The following is a 13,627-nucleotide window of genomic DNA, read 5'->3' as shown; positions in this document are numbered from 1 at the left end:
GTATCGTACTCTTTACATTATTTATGGGACTAGCACCAGGCCTTACTGGATATCTACATTGGAGTGCTTGCTGCTTTTTTACACACACACACACACACACACCTGGGGATTTATGCCCCTCAAGTGGCTAAGGGCTGGGACCAGCTGCGCCCGACGGCGCGGGCGGCCGAACGAGCGTTCCCCACCAGCAGGGAAATCCTCCGGAGCCAGTCCCAGTCCCACCTCACGGCACAGCTCACTACACGCTGTGACGCGTCAGCCACCAGGAGATTCAAGAGAATTGTAATCCCAAGCGGCGACGCGTCACGTGGTGTGGCTGTGAGCCAATGAGGAGGGGAGGCTTCGGGGAGCGGGGAGGAGAGTGTGGGGGGAAAGCAGCATGTGTGCCTGTCTGTGTGTGTGTATGTGTGTGCCTGAGTGCGTGTCTTTGAGTGAGGTTTTGAGAGGCTGAGGATTTGAGGGGCTCAGCGGTTGAGGGGCTGAGGGGCTGAACGGCTGAGTTGAGGGGCTGAGGGGCTGAACGGCTGACGGGCGGTCCCGCCCCCTCAAGTCATGGCCACGCCCCCCCCCCACCCATTTTGGCAATGTCCCCCCCCCCGCAAAAATGGTCCCTTTGGACCGGAAAAAGCCCCAAGTGCCTCTCCACGTGCCGCCTGTCTGCAGTGCGGGCACGTGGTCTGAGGCAGCGGGGCCTTAGTCTTAGGTTCCAAAGCAGTTCTGAGCTATTCAGCAGGTTACAATGAGACCTCAAACCACAAACGTTTTCCTTACAATTCCTCCCTATTTGTACTGTAGCTCAATCTTACATCAACTTCCATTTCATTTCCCCAGGCTGAATGTAAGATTGCATGTCCCCGTACAGTTCAGTCCATATAGACAATAGCAAGCTGGCTGACAGGGAGCTTCAGCAAATCCTTTTTGTTAAATGGGACCATTGTCCACCTTTTACCCGCTTCCTGTGCCAAAGTGATGCTGTTGGACGCACACAGTTTTATCTCCCAGCGCTGCTTATCACTTTACTGTCAAGATCACACGCAGCAATTTTGAAAGTGAATTTCTGATACGAAGAGCTTGATAGACTCTATAAAGGGGTGACTTCTTATAGATTAAACATTATTCTTACACATTATTGAGCAATATTGCTTTAGTGCCCTAGTTTTTTTTTTTTTTATATATAGATGATCTCATGCCAATGGAGAGCATGAAAGGTAATAAAATAAAATGCAGCCAAAAGGAGCAGTATATTTCCAAGTTTCAGGGTGCAGAAAAATGAATGTACTAGATTTATTCAAAGTTATTCAGCAGCAGTTTCTGTAAGAAATCTAGTGCGGTTTTTGCACCATTGCAGACATTCTTCTGCATTAAGGCAACTTTGAAAAAAACGACCCCCCTAATAAATAGAGGAGATTGTATCTCAAAGTCTCCTGGGGCAATGCTAAGCATATATATATATATATATATGTATATATATATATATATGGGGGAAGACAAGAAGAGAGAGTGCACGCCCCATAGCATAATAGAGTTAATTTAATGATGGAAAGGAACAGGGGGTGAGGGAAGAAATCCACTCACAGGGGTAATATTAAAATAGGCAGTTGTGAATCAAATATCACCACCAATTTGATGTCTCCACGAAACCTCCGCTGTTAGAGTCTCACTTTGTGGGTTCCAAGAACCACCACGGTCCGCTGGAGGGCTGGGAGCACCTGGATAACCACGAGATGTCTGTCTGGAGCCTCAGTAAAGCTTTCATTAGAATGCAGCCACAGATCTGCTCATCGGGTGATCCGGCCTGATCACGCACTGCCTGATGACGTAGTGTCGCTTGCGTGATGACACTCCCTGATGCGTTTCGTTGTACACAGGCTACTTTCAAAAATGGATTATCCTCAAAGTTTTATCTATAATCACCATATAACTTTTAATGTCTTTGCTGTAATATAAAGGCCGCATTTACCAAAGGCTGTCAGATTTATCCTAAAGAATTCTGTTGCTTGTAATAGCGTTTTCACTTTCCCAAGGATCTTGCAGGTACTGCGGTTACAAGTTTCTCTTCTCCACGTCGCTCCGTCAAATGTTCTCATTTCCTCCTCCCATCTTACTTAGGGTCATGGTGGTCCTTTGATACCCCTTGGAATTAAGTTGAGTATCATATTCATCCAACGACGGTCATTTCATTGGGTAACATGTCTGGCCCACCACCATCTTGGTTTATTCACCCCTGTGATGGTGTCACAGACATCTGTTTGGCTTCCAAACTCATTCATTCTTTTTCCTGTCGCTTCAGGTAATACCCAGCATGCTTCTATCCATAATTATTTGCATTACCTGAAGCATCTTTACAATTAGCCACCACTACATAGTGGCTTACTATATATACCTCCAAAAACACACATTTATACAACATGAGGAGAGATAGATACCGGTGAACAAGCCTGAATACACCTGAGATACATGGGAAATATATTAATTTAGATATGCAATTTATATTCAAATGATTGAATATTTTGGACAAAAGTCTGTTCAAAAGTTCACCAATGCATTTTGGAAAGTTTCACAGACCTTTATTGCTGAATATGGGGACTTGCCCAAGATTCTGTCATGGAACATCATGGTAACTTGATATGATGTACTGAGAGACGCTCGCATGCCAGCATTGTGGGCTGGGTGATGGATATGGCACATGTATCATATGCAGATGAAATGACTGCCAAGCTAGTATAGCACATATGATTGAGCAGCTAACAAGAGAGAAGCCCATAAAAAATATGACTGACAAGCTGGCATGATAGGCGTGAGTGCAAAGCTCACATAATTATGTGGGTCTACAGTGTAAAACAGACAGTTTGACAAATTAACTTTAACTGACTGGCCACCTAATGCTTAAATTATCTTTATCCCTTTAATGTTCTCCTGAGGCTGTACTGGAATCAAATGGGTTAAATAAAGGGTTAAACTGGACCCAGGATATCATTTAAATAAATAAATGCTATTTTACTATACACCAGGAACACTTTATCTATCGAATTAACATTTAGTTAACGTGTTCTGCGCTTCTGATTTGGAAGTTTACTTTTAAGGAAGTTCTTGAGAAGATGAGCTATGGAGAATAAATAGGGACAGCAGTAGAAAGGTTTTCAATATTTTGTCGTTATTGTAGTTATTTGGGAATTTCACTTAATTTTCCCGTTTCATACTTTTATGTTGTACTAGTATTCACACATAGTTTAGATTATCGGTACCACATATTTATCAATAGTTAACAAATGAACCTTTAATTAGCACTAAGACGACCTGCTTACATATGTGTTGCCCTGGAATCTGGCCAATTGGTTGATCATGAGAACTGCACGAGGAGGACCCTGGCATAGAGAGTAGGCATTACCTACCAGTCTTTAAAGTGAGAGAACCAAGAGCCGGTCGATGTCTGCAATCGGGTTGAGATGTATCAGGGAAGTTCTGGAGAAAAAATAAGGCTAAGGGAGGGATTTTCATTTTACATCGATGTATCAAAGCCCTTTGCCCCGTTTGTGATTTTGGGGGAGGGCCAATAGGGGAAGTTACCTGGTGAACATATTAGTATGGGATGTCTGAAGTTCTGCACTTATGTTGCTCCATTTTTTCCTTTTGATTTGGCACCAAAAACCTCAGCAGGATCAGATCTGTGGAAACTCTCCCTGATAAACACTTTGCATGAGTTATAAGAAGCATGAAACAAGAGGCCAAAAAATGGAAGAATTGCACCAAAACCTACTGTTTATTGTGTTGATACATCTCCCTTAAGAACGGTCTGGTTTATGTGTCTCTACAACCCTGTGAACACTTAGGCTGCGCTTATAGTGCCGGCGGCAACGCTGCAACGTTGCGTCAAAACAAATGCATTGCCGCCGTCGCGTGTGCTTATAGTAAGCATGACTCGACGGAGCGATGGCTTGGTCGCGATCACTGGAAGTCATCTCAATTTGATTTTTCCAGCGACCGTAGCCTGATGTCACCGTCACGTTGCCGGCGCTATAATCTCAGCCTACAGTGCCAGTACTACTGCCAACCCGACTACATGACATCTAGGCTCGGACTAGCCCTGTAGATGACAGAGAAAGCCACCGGTGGGCCCTGGCATTCAGTGGCAGAGTCAGTCTGTATGTGTATACTGTAGTATGCATCTATGAGTGCATGTATGTATGAGAGTATGTATTCATTCCCACGAAGATTTGAGCCTACGCACAGTATGCATGTATGAATGCAAAACTTTTTTTGTCCCCTATTGACCATCCGGTGGGTCCCTACGATCTGTTTCACCCTGTTAGCCCTTAATAGCCCAGTCCACCAGTAGTATCATCAGGATATTTTAATCCACGTTTGTTTCCTACACTAGCTGTTATCCTAATTCTAGTACTAGACAAAGGTCTAATAATAACACGGAGTCAGTCTGGCAATACTGCATTATGTATAAATAACGTAATACTTCTACTGCTTTCTTTTCTCTCCTTCTTGCTCAGTTTCACTCCATGCTGCATGACATAAAGAACTTCTCTCATCATCGCGTGACCCAGCATTGTCTCTCCGGCCTAAATCCCAGACCAAATGTAGCCAGCATTCTAAGAAATCTATTGCAGTGCCCTGTCACCAGAGCCATCACACTAAGTGATAATATATAGCTGCCGTTGTGGGAGCTTTACACCATCTAGTTTATCACTCTAACAATGCTGCATGATGTGTCTAATTAGGATTGCATCAACTAGTCAAGGTTCTGCTACTGAGCAGTTTCTGTTGTTCCTCGGAGAGCTCTCATGTTCTGATTTAGCACTGAAATTAAATGTAAGTCGAGTTTCCCTGTTTGATTTGTCAGCTGGAAGCTTTGTTGCAAGTGATTTCTACATTTACGCCCTGTCTTTACCCCATGAAACAATAGCTCTTACCCCTTTAGTGTCAGCAGGACTTGTATTGTAATTGGAAAATTATTTAGCACTAACCTTCTTTCCTCTCAGTAATAATACCCGACACGGCATTTAATATCTTTATAGTTATGGAGTATTTATAGCTGTGGGATGCTGCACCAAAGAGCTTGCAATCAATTTCACTTTTATTTGGTAATGAAAGATATCCTGGAAATGACCTTTCCCCATATGTTATATACTGTGTCTGCCTACGCAGTGCTATACAGCTGAGGAATTTACTGGCATGAGGAGCATTTGAATGAAGCAGCCTACTTTGAGGCTTTCAGAAGATGATGAGGATATTGGACGCTTAGCACATAAAGCAGTGATTCCTAAAAAAAAAAAATGGCAATTATGGATATTTTAGGATATACATATTTTATTTTTTTTGTATTTCTAATGGGAAGGATTTTTAGACATTTAGAAATCGTTTTGCCGTTTTTATTGTGTTGAATTTTACCTGTGTGTATTTCATACAGAAAAATGATTTCAGTTTTTAACCATAATCCACGTCATGTCTTCTCATTCATTTATTCCTCATTCTGTTGGGTACTTTGCTGCTGAGAAAAGTAAAGTCCTACATCAGCACGAAATGTGATGTTTATTTATCTGCTGGGCGTGTTCAGAAACGCGCTATGTCATTTAAATGCCATCAGTGAAACAATCCAAGTATTTGATATATTGAATGATGAAACTACAAATGCACTAGGATGGAATTTGTCTTTGGGTTTAGTAGTTGTGATATAAAGTGAAATAGCGAATGGGATAACTGCACCAGCAAAGGATATCTAGGTATAACCCATCAGAGAAGGGGTGCTACCTGAGGATTCAAAATATGTTTCACAGAAAGGTGGCTGGGAGAGAAGTCAGTTCTTGGTGCACACCCTAGTTTAGAGGAAGTACTTCTCTCTCAGTGACCTTTGGGTTTAGTAGTTACCAGATAAATTGTATAGTACTAAAAACATGTCATGGGTAGAGGTGAACGTATTGTGTAGGGCCTCTGTGTAATGTGATGTGAAGGCATGTCGCCCAGGCTGGAGGAACATTTAACTCTTCTGTACAGGTTTGCCCGAGTTGCCCTTTTTGGGTTGCGCTGAAGCAGCGCCAGATCCAGAGTTACGCAGGAGATTTGCCCTACATTAAGGCAATGTGCATGGCAATTTGCAAAATGTTGCTTAATGCTGAGACTAATCCATCGATTTAAGTGACAAAGGAGCTCCAACGCTGAATCCCTGCAGTATAGAGATATATGCAATAAGCAAATAAACAGGATAAGACAGGGGGGTATGTATATTAGATAATGCTTATAGTGAAGTCCCCAGGTGGACCAATGATCCCTGAAGGGTACGGTATAAGGTTAGAAAACCCCAATCAAACCCTCATTGGGACGGTTCCTGGACTCACAATGAATGTTCAAAAAGAATAATGAATAGTACTCACAGATGCCCCTTTCAAGTGTCCTGTTAGGCGTACAGCCAGATGAGGAGATGTTTGTCTCAGAGAACAAAAAAAGGAAGAAACTAGCGCACTGCCAAGAGTGGGTCCCAAACAGATGTGTTTTAAAATATCTTCTTTATTCAATCCATCTAAAAGTGGAGGTTAACACCCTCCTACGCGTTTCGTGTTAACCTCCACTTTCAGATGGATTGAATAAAGAAGATATTTTAAAACACATCTGTTTGGGACGCCCTCTTGGCGGTGCGCTGGTTTCTTCCTTTAATGCTGAGACTATACATAGTACAGTTCCAAAGTGCGGGGAAACGGTTTCAGGCGAGGAGAATCCTGATTGTGCAGCCAACACAATTTAGACAAATTCCTCACAATGCGGGTCTCCTCTAGGACAGAGGTACAAAGTACAACTCTACTCACCCGTTCACAATGCAAGTCTTCATTTATTGTGACAGCCAAGAACAGAGGAGGAACAATGTTTCAGTTCCTATTTGGACCTTTGATGAGGAGACCCGCATTGTGAGGAATTTGAGACTATACATACTGATGGAGCGGCCGTTATTTGAACACATCACGGCGCCGATTTTGAGTTCTCTGCTGTTCCCCACGCAGCATGAGTGCGGCCAATCGCCCCAGGCACCCGCGCTTATCGCGGATGTTTTGTTTGAATTTCATGGATTCTGTTTCTTCGTTTGCAATAAAATGGATGAATTGTAATGTGTACAGTACTGTGCTACTGTGCTACTGTGTCAACTTCATGTTTTTAAAAGCCAGAACACTAAAATTCATTTTTCTGCACTCGCCGCACTCGCATCTAAGTGGGGGAAGGCTGGAATTCATCCTGCGGTTTCAAATCGGGATTCCAATGTACATGGCGCGTGAAGTGTTCGAATAACAGCCGCTGCATCAGTAGGGCAAACACCATGTTTTGCTCATTGACTTACAGATTTCTCTCGTTTGATACAGCAATGAGTAAAAAATGATGCAAGGTGTCTAAACAGCCTAACAACCTCGCCTAAATACATAAACCCATATACAGCATGTGCTAACTAGAAATAGGCTGACAGTCTGGTATGATTGATGAAGAAAAAACCATGTACAGAAAAAAACTATGTACCAAGCTGTTCTATTCTTCTTTCAAATTATTTGTTTCTGACAGTTTCCTGGCATAGTTTATACATCATACTTGAAAGGCATATGGGTCCTGCATGATATACTGTATACTGGTAGATATAGATAAAAGGCAGGAATGTCCGGGACCAGCCAGCAAGGTGCAGTATGGTTACAGAAAGGAAGTACTCACCCATGACCTGGATTAATCAAAACCACGATGAGGGATATTGCACCCTGATTTGGGGCAGTTACCAAAGGATCAGGGTACCGTACCCTGCATCACCGCTCTTAATCTGGTCTGTAACTGTTACATACACCTATAACATATATTATCTTTAACTGTGCATGTAATGCCTGTAAATATAATGTATAACCTCTGTTTATTTAATGTAACCATGTATCGTCATCATAACTCTGTGCCCAGGACATACTTGGAAATGAGAGGTAACTCTCAGTGTATTTCCTGCTAAAACATCTTATAAATAAATAATGAATGAATGAATCCCGTCCATCGTCCCATATTGTTCCATCATTTCAAATATGTTTTATTAAATAATGTTTCATGAAAAACAGGGAATAACCTGGTGTTTAATGTTCGGGTTGGAGGAGCTACACCTCAGTCCTTACCCAGGGCAGCGCTGGATTTTCAGTTTAAGTACAGCTGTGGAATACCTCTTCAGACTTGCTTAAACCACGTCTGTTTTGGATCGTTTTAAATCACTACAAAATCTCCAGCAGAGTGTGTTTCGGGCCATGAAACTGTGCGAAACGGCACAAAGTAATTGCTATATATGTGCAGGAAGTTTGGCTTACACTTGATTATAAAATACATTCTGAGGCAGAGAGGTCTTTATCAAGGTGTGTGAGAGGTTCATAGAGAGGATCAGGTGACTCGATTGCAATTTGTAACATTGTACAGTAGCATGTTCAAACAATGAAAGCAACTTGTTGCACTGTTTTGCAGCAATTGCACCTTAAAGCCGCACTACATGCTGCCCTGCGTTTTTTTAATTATTATTACGGGTTTGAAGCAGGTTCATTTCAGCTCCGGTGACGCCCTGCTTCCCGAGATACGGTATGAGGTATCTCGTTGGAGTTTAAAGACCCCGGGTCAAGCGAGCCAATAAGAAGCCATAACAGATGATATCACGGCTTCTTATTGGCCCACAGGACCCGGTACATTTAAATGCCATCATTTCAGTAGGTACACAGGCTCCCTGGCTGCAGAGATACCGGCACTCCGTGCGGAGGTAAGAATCTCTGGAAACAAGTCCTCGGAGCTGAAATCCACACAGTTCAGCGCCGGAGACCCCCTTCTTCAATCCTGTAATAATAAAAAATAAAAATAAAAACGCAATGCAAGATGTAGTCCTGCTTTAATAATTACAGATATTCTTTAAGTATAGTAGAGACACACAATGAAGAAGAGGGTGTTTTGCATTGTTTTGAACTGGATAAACTTTACTGGCATTTGCAGGCTCCTTCTGATAATGGCTCCCCTGCTGCTGAATGCTGTATGTAAATGTACATGTTTTCACTTTGCAGGCTGCGCTTTCCTTACATACTGTGAAAGAGAATCGGCGCTGAAGGCCCAGAGTGCGCTGCATGAGCAGAAGACCCTGCCAGGGGTAAGTTACCTCTTCCTTTTACTATTTGCATTGGCTTTTTGTACTGTGTGCCAGGAACTAAGATGCAACTGGAGAAGTAACACAACAGAAGGGATTTCTACATTCCAAATAACTCAAGTTGTAAAAAAACATAACACTTGCAACCAAAAGACAAATTGTGTAGGAGTCAAACAGACAAATAGAAACCTTTATAAGCGAAGCAGAACATGACCTCAGAGCCTGTGATGCTGCTCCCCCAGCCTCTCCCCTGCAACGTCCTGCAAATAAATCATACACAACGGTCTGGAGGTACCACGGCTGTGGCTTTTATTAAAATACACCAAAGGAGGTATGGGGGTGCTAACCCTGCCAGAGGTCTCTACCCACAGGTAAGGCCAATGGCAATTAAATTATGGCCCTAAACCCCTCAAGCCAGAGCCGCCCAAAGTCCCAGCCATTGAGCTGCCTCCAACTCAGCCGCCAGATGGGCCACAGGTACTCAAAGCACAATTGGCCCTGCTCACCTCCAGGCATTACCGTAGTGCTGAGCCCTGTCACCCTGCACTTACCCCGCCCCAACTAGCTACCATGACGGAGGCAACATAACGCCCCAACAGACACCTCAAGATATAAATATATTCCACTTTATTATATTATTTATTTTAATATTAAACAAGTAGAACACACAGAATAGTATTTAACCAAAAGGGCGGGGGAAGGGAGGATGGGAACACTCAGTGAGGGGCGCTGAATGATTTCCCCGACCAATAGCGCTCGCCTATATCCCCTACACCCCACCCGAGCTCCTCCTCCTTCCGGAGTGTCACCTGTAACTAAAGGGGGGAGACAAGAGGGGAGGGTGAACCTCGGCCTAGCGGTCATGACACACGTTACTCAGGGCTCAGCACTCTCATTGTATGAAGTCTACACACACCAAGTGTATCGGTAATGATTTCTTCCTAACAGTTTGAGCATAGGATATACACGTTTATGAAGTCATAAGTAACAGCTTTTTAATATGGATGGAACTTCAACGGGGTAAAACTGGACGCACCAACCAGCAGGAAATAGCTTCCGACACCTTAAATGTATCAGTGTAACACCATTATCAGTTTAACTTTCCAGCCATGTGACTTTTCCCAATATATCTTGGAAGAGGTTCAGTGGTGTTCATTAGGGTTAATAGAAATTGATCAGTGTAGCATAATTACCAACATTGCTTTTCTGTCTTGGGACCATTTCCACATTACTTACAAATATGGCAGCGCTGGCATGTGGAACATGATTTCATATTAATAGCTGTGATATATGCCTCTTAATGCACTATTGCTTTTCTTGACCACAGAAACATTTATGTTAAATTACTGTAAATATGTATTCTTTTTTTTCCTTACATCTAAATGAGATTAACATGTTGTATCATTTGGTTTATTATGACATGCATGTATATTTATTCTTATTCAAAGTAACATTGTTTAGCAAAAAAAAACAGATAATTCACGGATTGGACAAAGATGTGTTGACATTAACTCACTAACTTATTAAACTGCAATAGTATTAATCGGGACACTATTACTCAGAAACTCACATTGGCTTCAATGGGAATTTCTGTGAGATAGTGTCCAAACGACAGTATCACAATTTTAATGAATAACTCTCAGACATAAGTAAGTTACTTTATGCCTTAAATGTCTCTTCTTAATATGATGCAAAGCTTGTGAAAATCTGATCTCTATTTATTTTGAATGGAGCTGTATTGGAGAGTACTTTTTGTGCAAGTGGGAGATGGCTTCATTGTGTGAGAGTCAAAGGTTTGTAAGAGTAAACCAAAACATTTCCGAGTGAAATAACACTTGGTTCAGTGGACTTTGCATTATTTGAGGTACCTTGCTGAGATCCACTAAATGGTGATAAGATTTAGCACTCTTTTGCTCCCATTCCTAAAGCTGTGCACCCTTTTGGAGATCTGGGCGTCAGCCAGTTTAGTTGCATTTTTTGGTTCCATTTCTGTAACGCTCCTCACAAAATTCCTACTATTTATCAAAAAAGGATTCCCTTATTCCTTCCCAATACTGAAATCAGTGTACGGAACCAGTATCAGTATCAGTACCAGTGTAATCCCCATGAAACATATTTTGCAATGAGTTAAGGTTCTGTATAACCATGTTTAGCAGTACAGGTATTCCTCGTTATCCAACATTTCACTATACAACGAATGGCATCCAACGCTTTACAATGCAACCCCATGGGCTATTGTTCAACGCCTGAATGCATTATCCAACGCTCACCGCCACTGATTAACATGGGACTCACTTTACAACGGTTTCACCATGCAACGCTACTTCCAGAACGGATTCCGTTGGATAACCGAGGACTGCCTGTACATGTTAATGAATTACTGCATGCTTAGTTTAACATTGACTAAGGTGGGAAAATTCTCCAGTGGCCGAAAAAACATCATGGGAGATAATGAAATAAAGACGCCCACTAGACCCTTCCCCACACCTAGTCTACAGTAGTTCTCCGCTTCTTTTCCCTATTGCAGTTGCAAATCACTTTAGAAACATTCACCTTAGTGGGAACTGCTCTGTATGTGGCTACCGTAACTACCTGGCTCCCTATTGAAATCAAAGATGCCAGATGCAGTGAGTAAAGCTGTACAGTACTTATATATTTAAAGATATTTAAAGGGACGGCCAGTTAGTTCAGACTACAGAATGTAGATCTCACAACCGAATCTCCAAACCAGCAGTCATTATAATCTGAAGCCATCTAACAATTTAATATGAACAAATAAATACTATACTGTACTTGTTGAGGGCATATGGGGTGAATCCAGCTCATTACTACTGTACTGTATATGGTTTGCTAAGTATTTGTCCTAAAGATGTAATGGCAAAATAATAAAAATAACTTATATTTCTCTCTGTTTGCTGTATTTTCCTCTCAATCATCTGGATAGTTTATTACCCAGGCTTAGCCAATTTCTACTTTCACAGTTAGGTTTTCAGAGCAGCATATTTGAATACAAAAGATGTCCTTTAATTGCGTACACCTGTTAGAAAAAAAAGAGCCTTCTCTATTGAATGAGGAAACTCCTCTTCAAAGTGCGGCTGCTTTGTAGCTTGATTTCGCGTCTTTGAAATTGCATCTGCGCAGGAAGAAAAGACGCGGAAGGGAAAAGTCTGATGCAAAAACCGATCACAGTTATTCACACAAGGTGGTTCTGAAGAGCACGCTGCGTCGAACGCGATAGCTATTAATAAAACCATTACAGGAAGAAAGGGCTTACCTCACCTGCCTTCCCTGCTAGGAAACGCCACAGCACTGGTAAGAATATATATCTGTTGCCAGCTGACTGCAGCAGCTTTACTATACAGCAGGTCAAATGCAATCTTATGATAACATTAACAAAGACACATGTTTCAATATTTAAATACTGGTGTCATTCAAAGCAGCTGTCCCGAAAGGCTATATTTACCTCTTCCTGTACTCGATAAACATGCCATACAGCACCCCATGCCATACAGCACCCCGGCAGTGGTCAGTTTGGTTTAAAACAGGGGTGCTGAACTCCAGTCCTCAAGTACCCCCCTAAAAGGTCAGGTTTTAAGGATATCCCAACTTCAGCACAAGTGGCTCAATTAGTCCCAGCTTCAGCACAGGTGGCTCCATCAGTCCCAGCTTCAGCACAGGTGGCTCAATTAGTCCCTGCTTCAGCACAGGTGGCTCAGTCAAAGTCTTTGGCTGAGCCACTGATTGAGCCACCTGTGCTGAAGCAGGGACTGATTGAGCCACCTGTGCTGAAGGTGGGATATACTTAAAACCTGACCTGTTGGGGGGGTTTTGACGCCTGGAGTTGAGCCCCCCTGATGGAGAAGGGGGGTTGTGTAACAGATTAAAGGAGGCTGTTTGTTCTGTTTTTCACTGTTGTCACCAAGGAGACAATACTGGGGCAGATGTTTTGCACCCATACATGTCCATGTTTTGCCGTCTCCTTGATAATTAGCCCCCGTAATGCACAAGAACACCAAATATATAGAGGGAGATTTACTAAGGTCTACCACCGTTTGCCATGGAAATTGGGGTCAAGAGAAAGAAAAACACACAGCCAATTAAGTTATCATATATAAATATATTGCAATTTATTTACAGTAAATTGGACAAAAATAAAACAATAATCTTACAATAGTAAACATCATAAACCGTGCATATATGTGTGTGTGTGTATATATATATATATATATATATATATATATATATATATATATATATATATATATATATATATACATTGTAGCTCTATTTTTTGTATATTTTCTGCTATGCACTTTTTGACTTTTTGTATGTATTGATGCACGGTTTATATATTTTTTTCCTATCGTACGATTATAAGTTTATTTGTCCAATGTACATAAATACAAACATATTTTCATTGGATAACTTAATTGGTTGTTACTTTTTTCTCCTGACCGGTGTTCTTTCTAATTGCAATAATATTGCACCGTGGCATGGGGG

At 41.9% G+C, this 13,627-nt stretch overlaps 1 protein-coding gene across 15 annotated transcripts in view; it reads left to right on the top strand.

Moving 5' to 3' along the window:
• The window catches only part of CELF4 (CUGBP Elav-like family member 4), a 1,026,742-nt gene that overhangs the window by 152,931 nt on the left and 860,184 nt on the right, over positions 1 to 13,627 (top strand). For all 15 annotated transcript variants that reach the window (XR_012798727.1, XM_075585050.1, XM_075585138.1 and 12 more), the window contains exon 2: positions 9,048 to 9,130. Coding sequence is in view for 14 of the 15 variants with exons in the window: in XM_075585050.1 (XP_075441165.1) it covers positions 9,048 to 9,130 (83 nt within the window). In the remaining variant the exon portion in view is untranslated. The remainder of the gene's footprint in view (positions 1 to 9,047; positions 9,131 to 13,627) is intronic.

Source organism: Ascaphus truei, chromosome 1 (genome assembly GCF_040206685.1).
Source record: "Ascaphus truei isolate aAscTru1 chromosome 1, aAscTru1.hap1, whole genome shotgun sequence".
Taxonomy (NCBI): Eukaryota; Metazoa; Chordata; class Amphibia; order Anura; family Ascaphidae; genus Ascaphus; species Ascaphus truei.
This window is presented reverse-complemented; position numbering and strand designations above follow the sequence as displayed.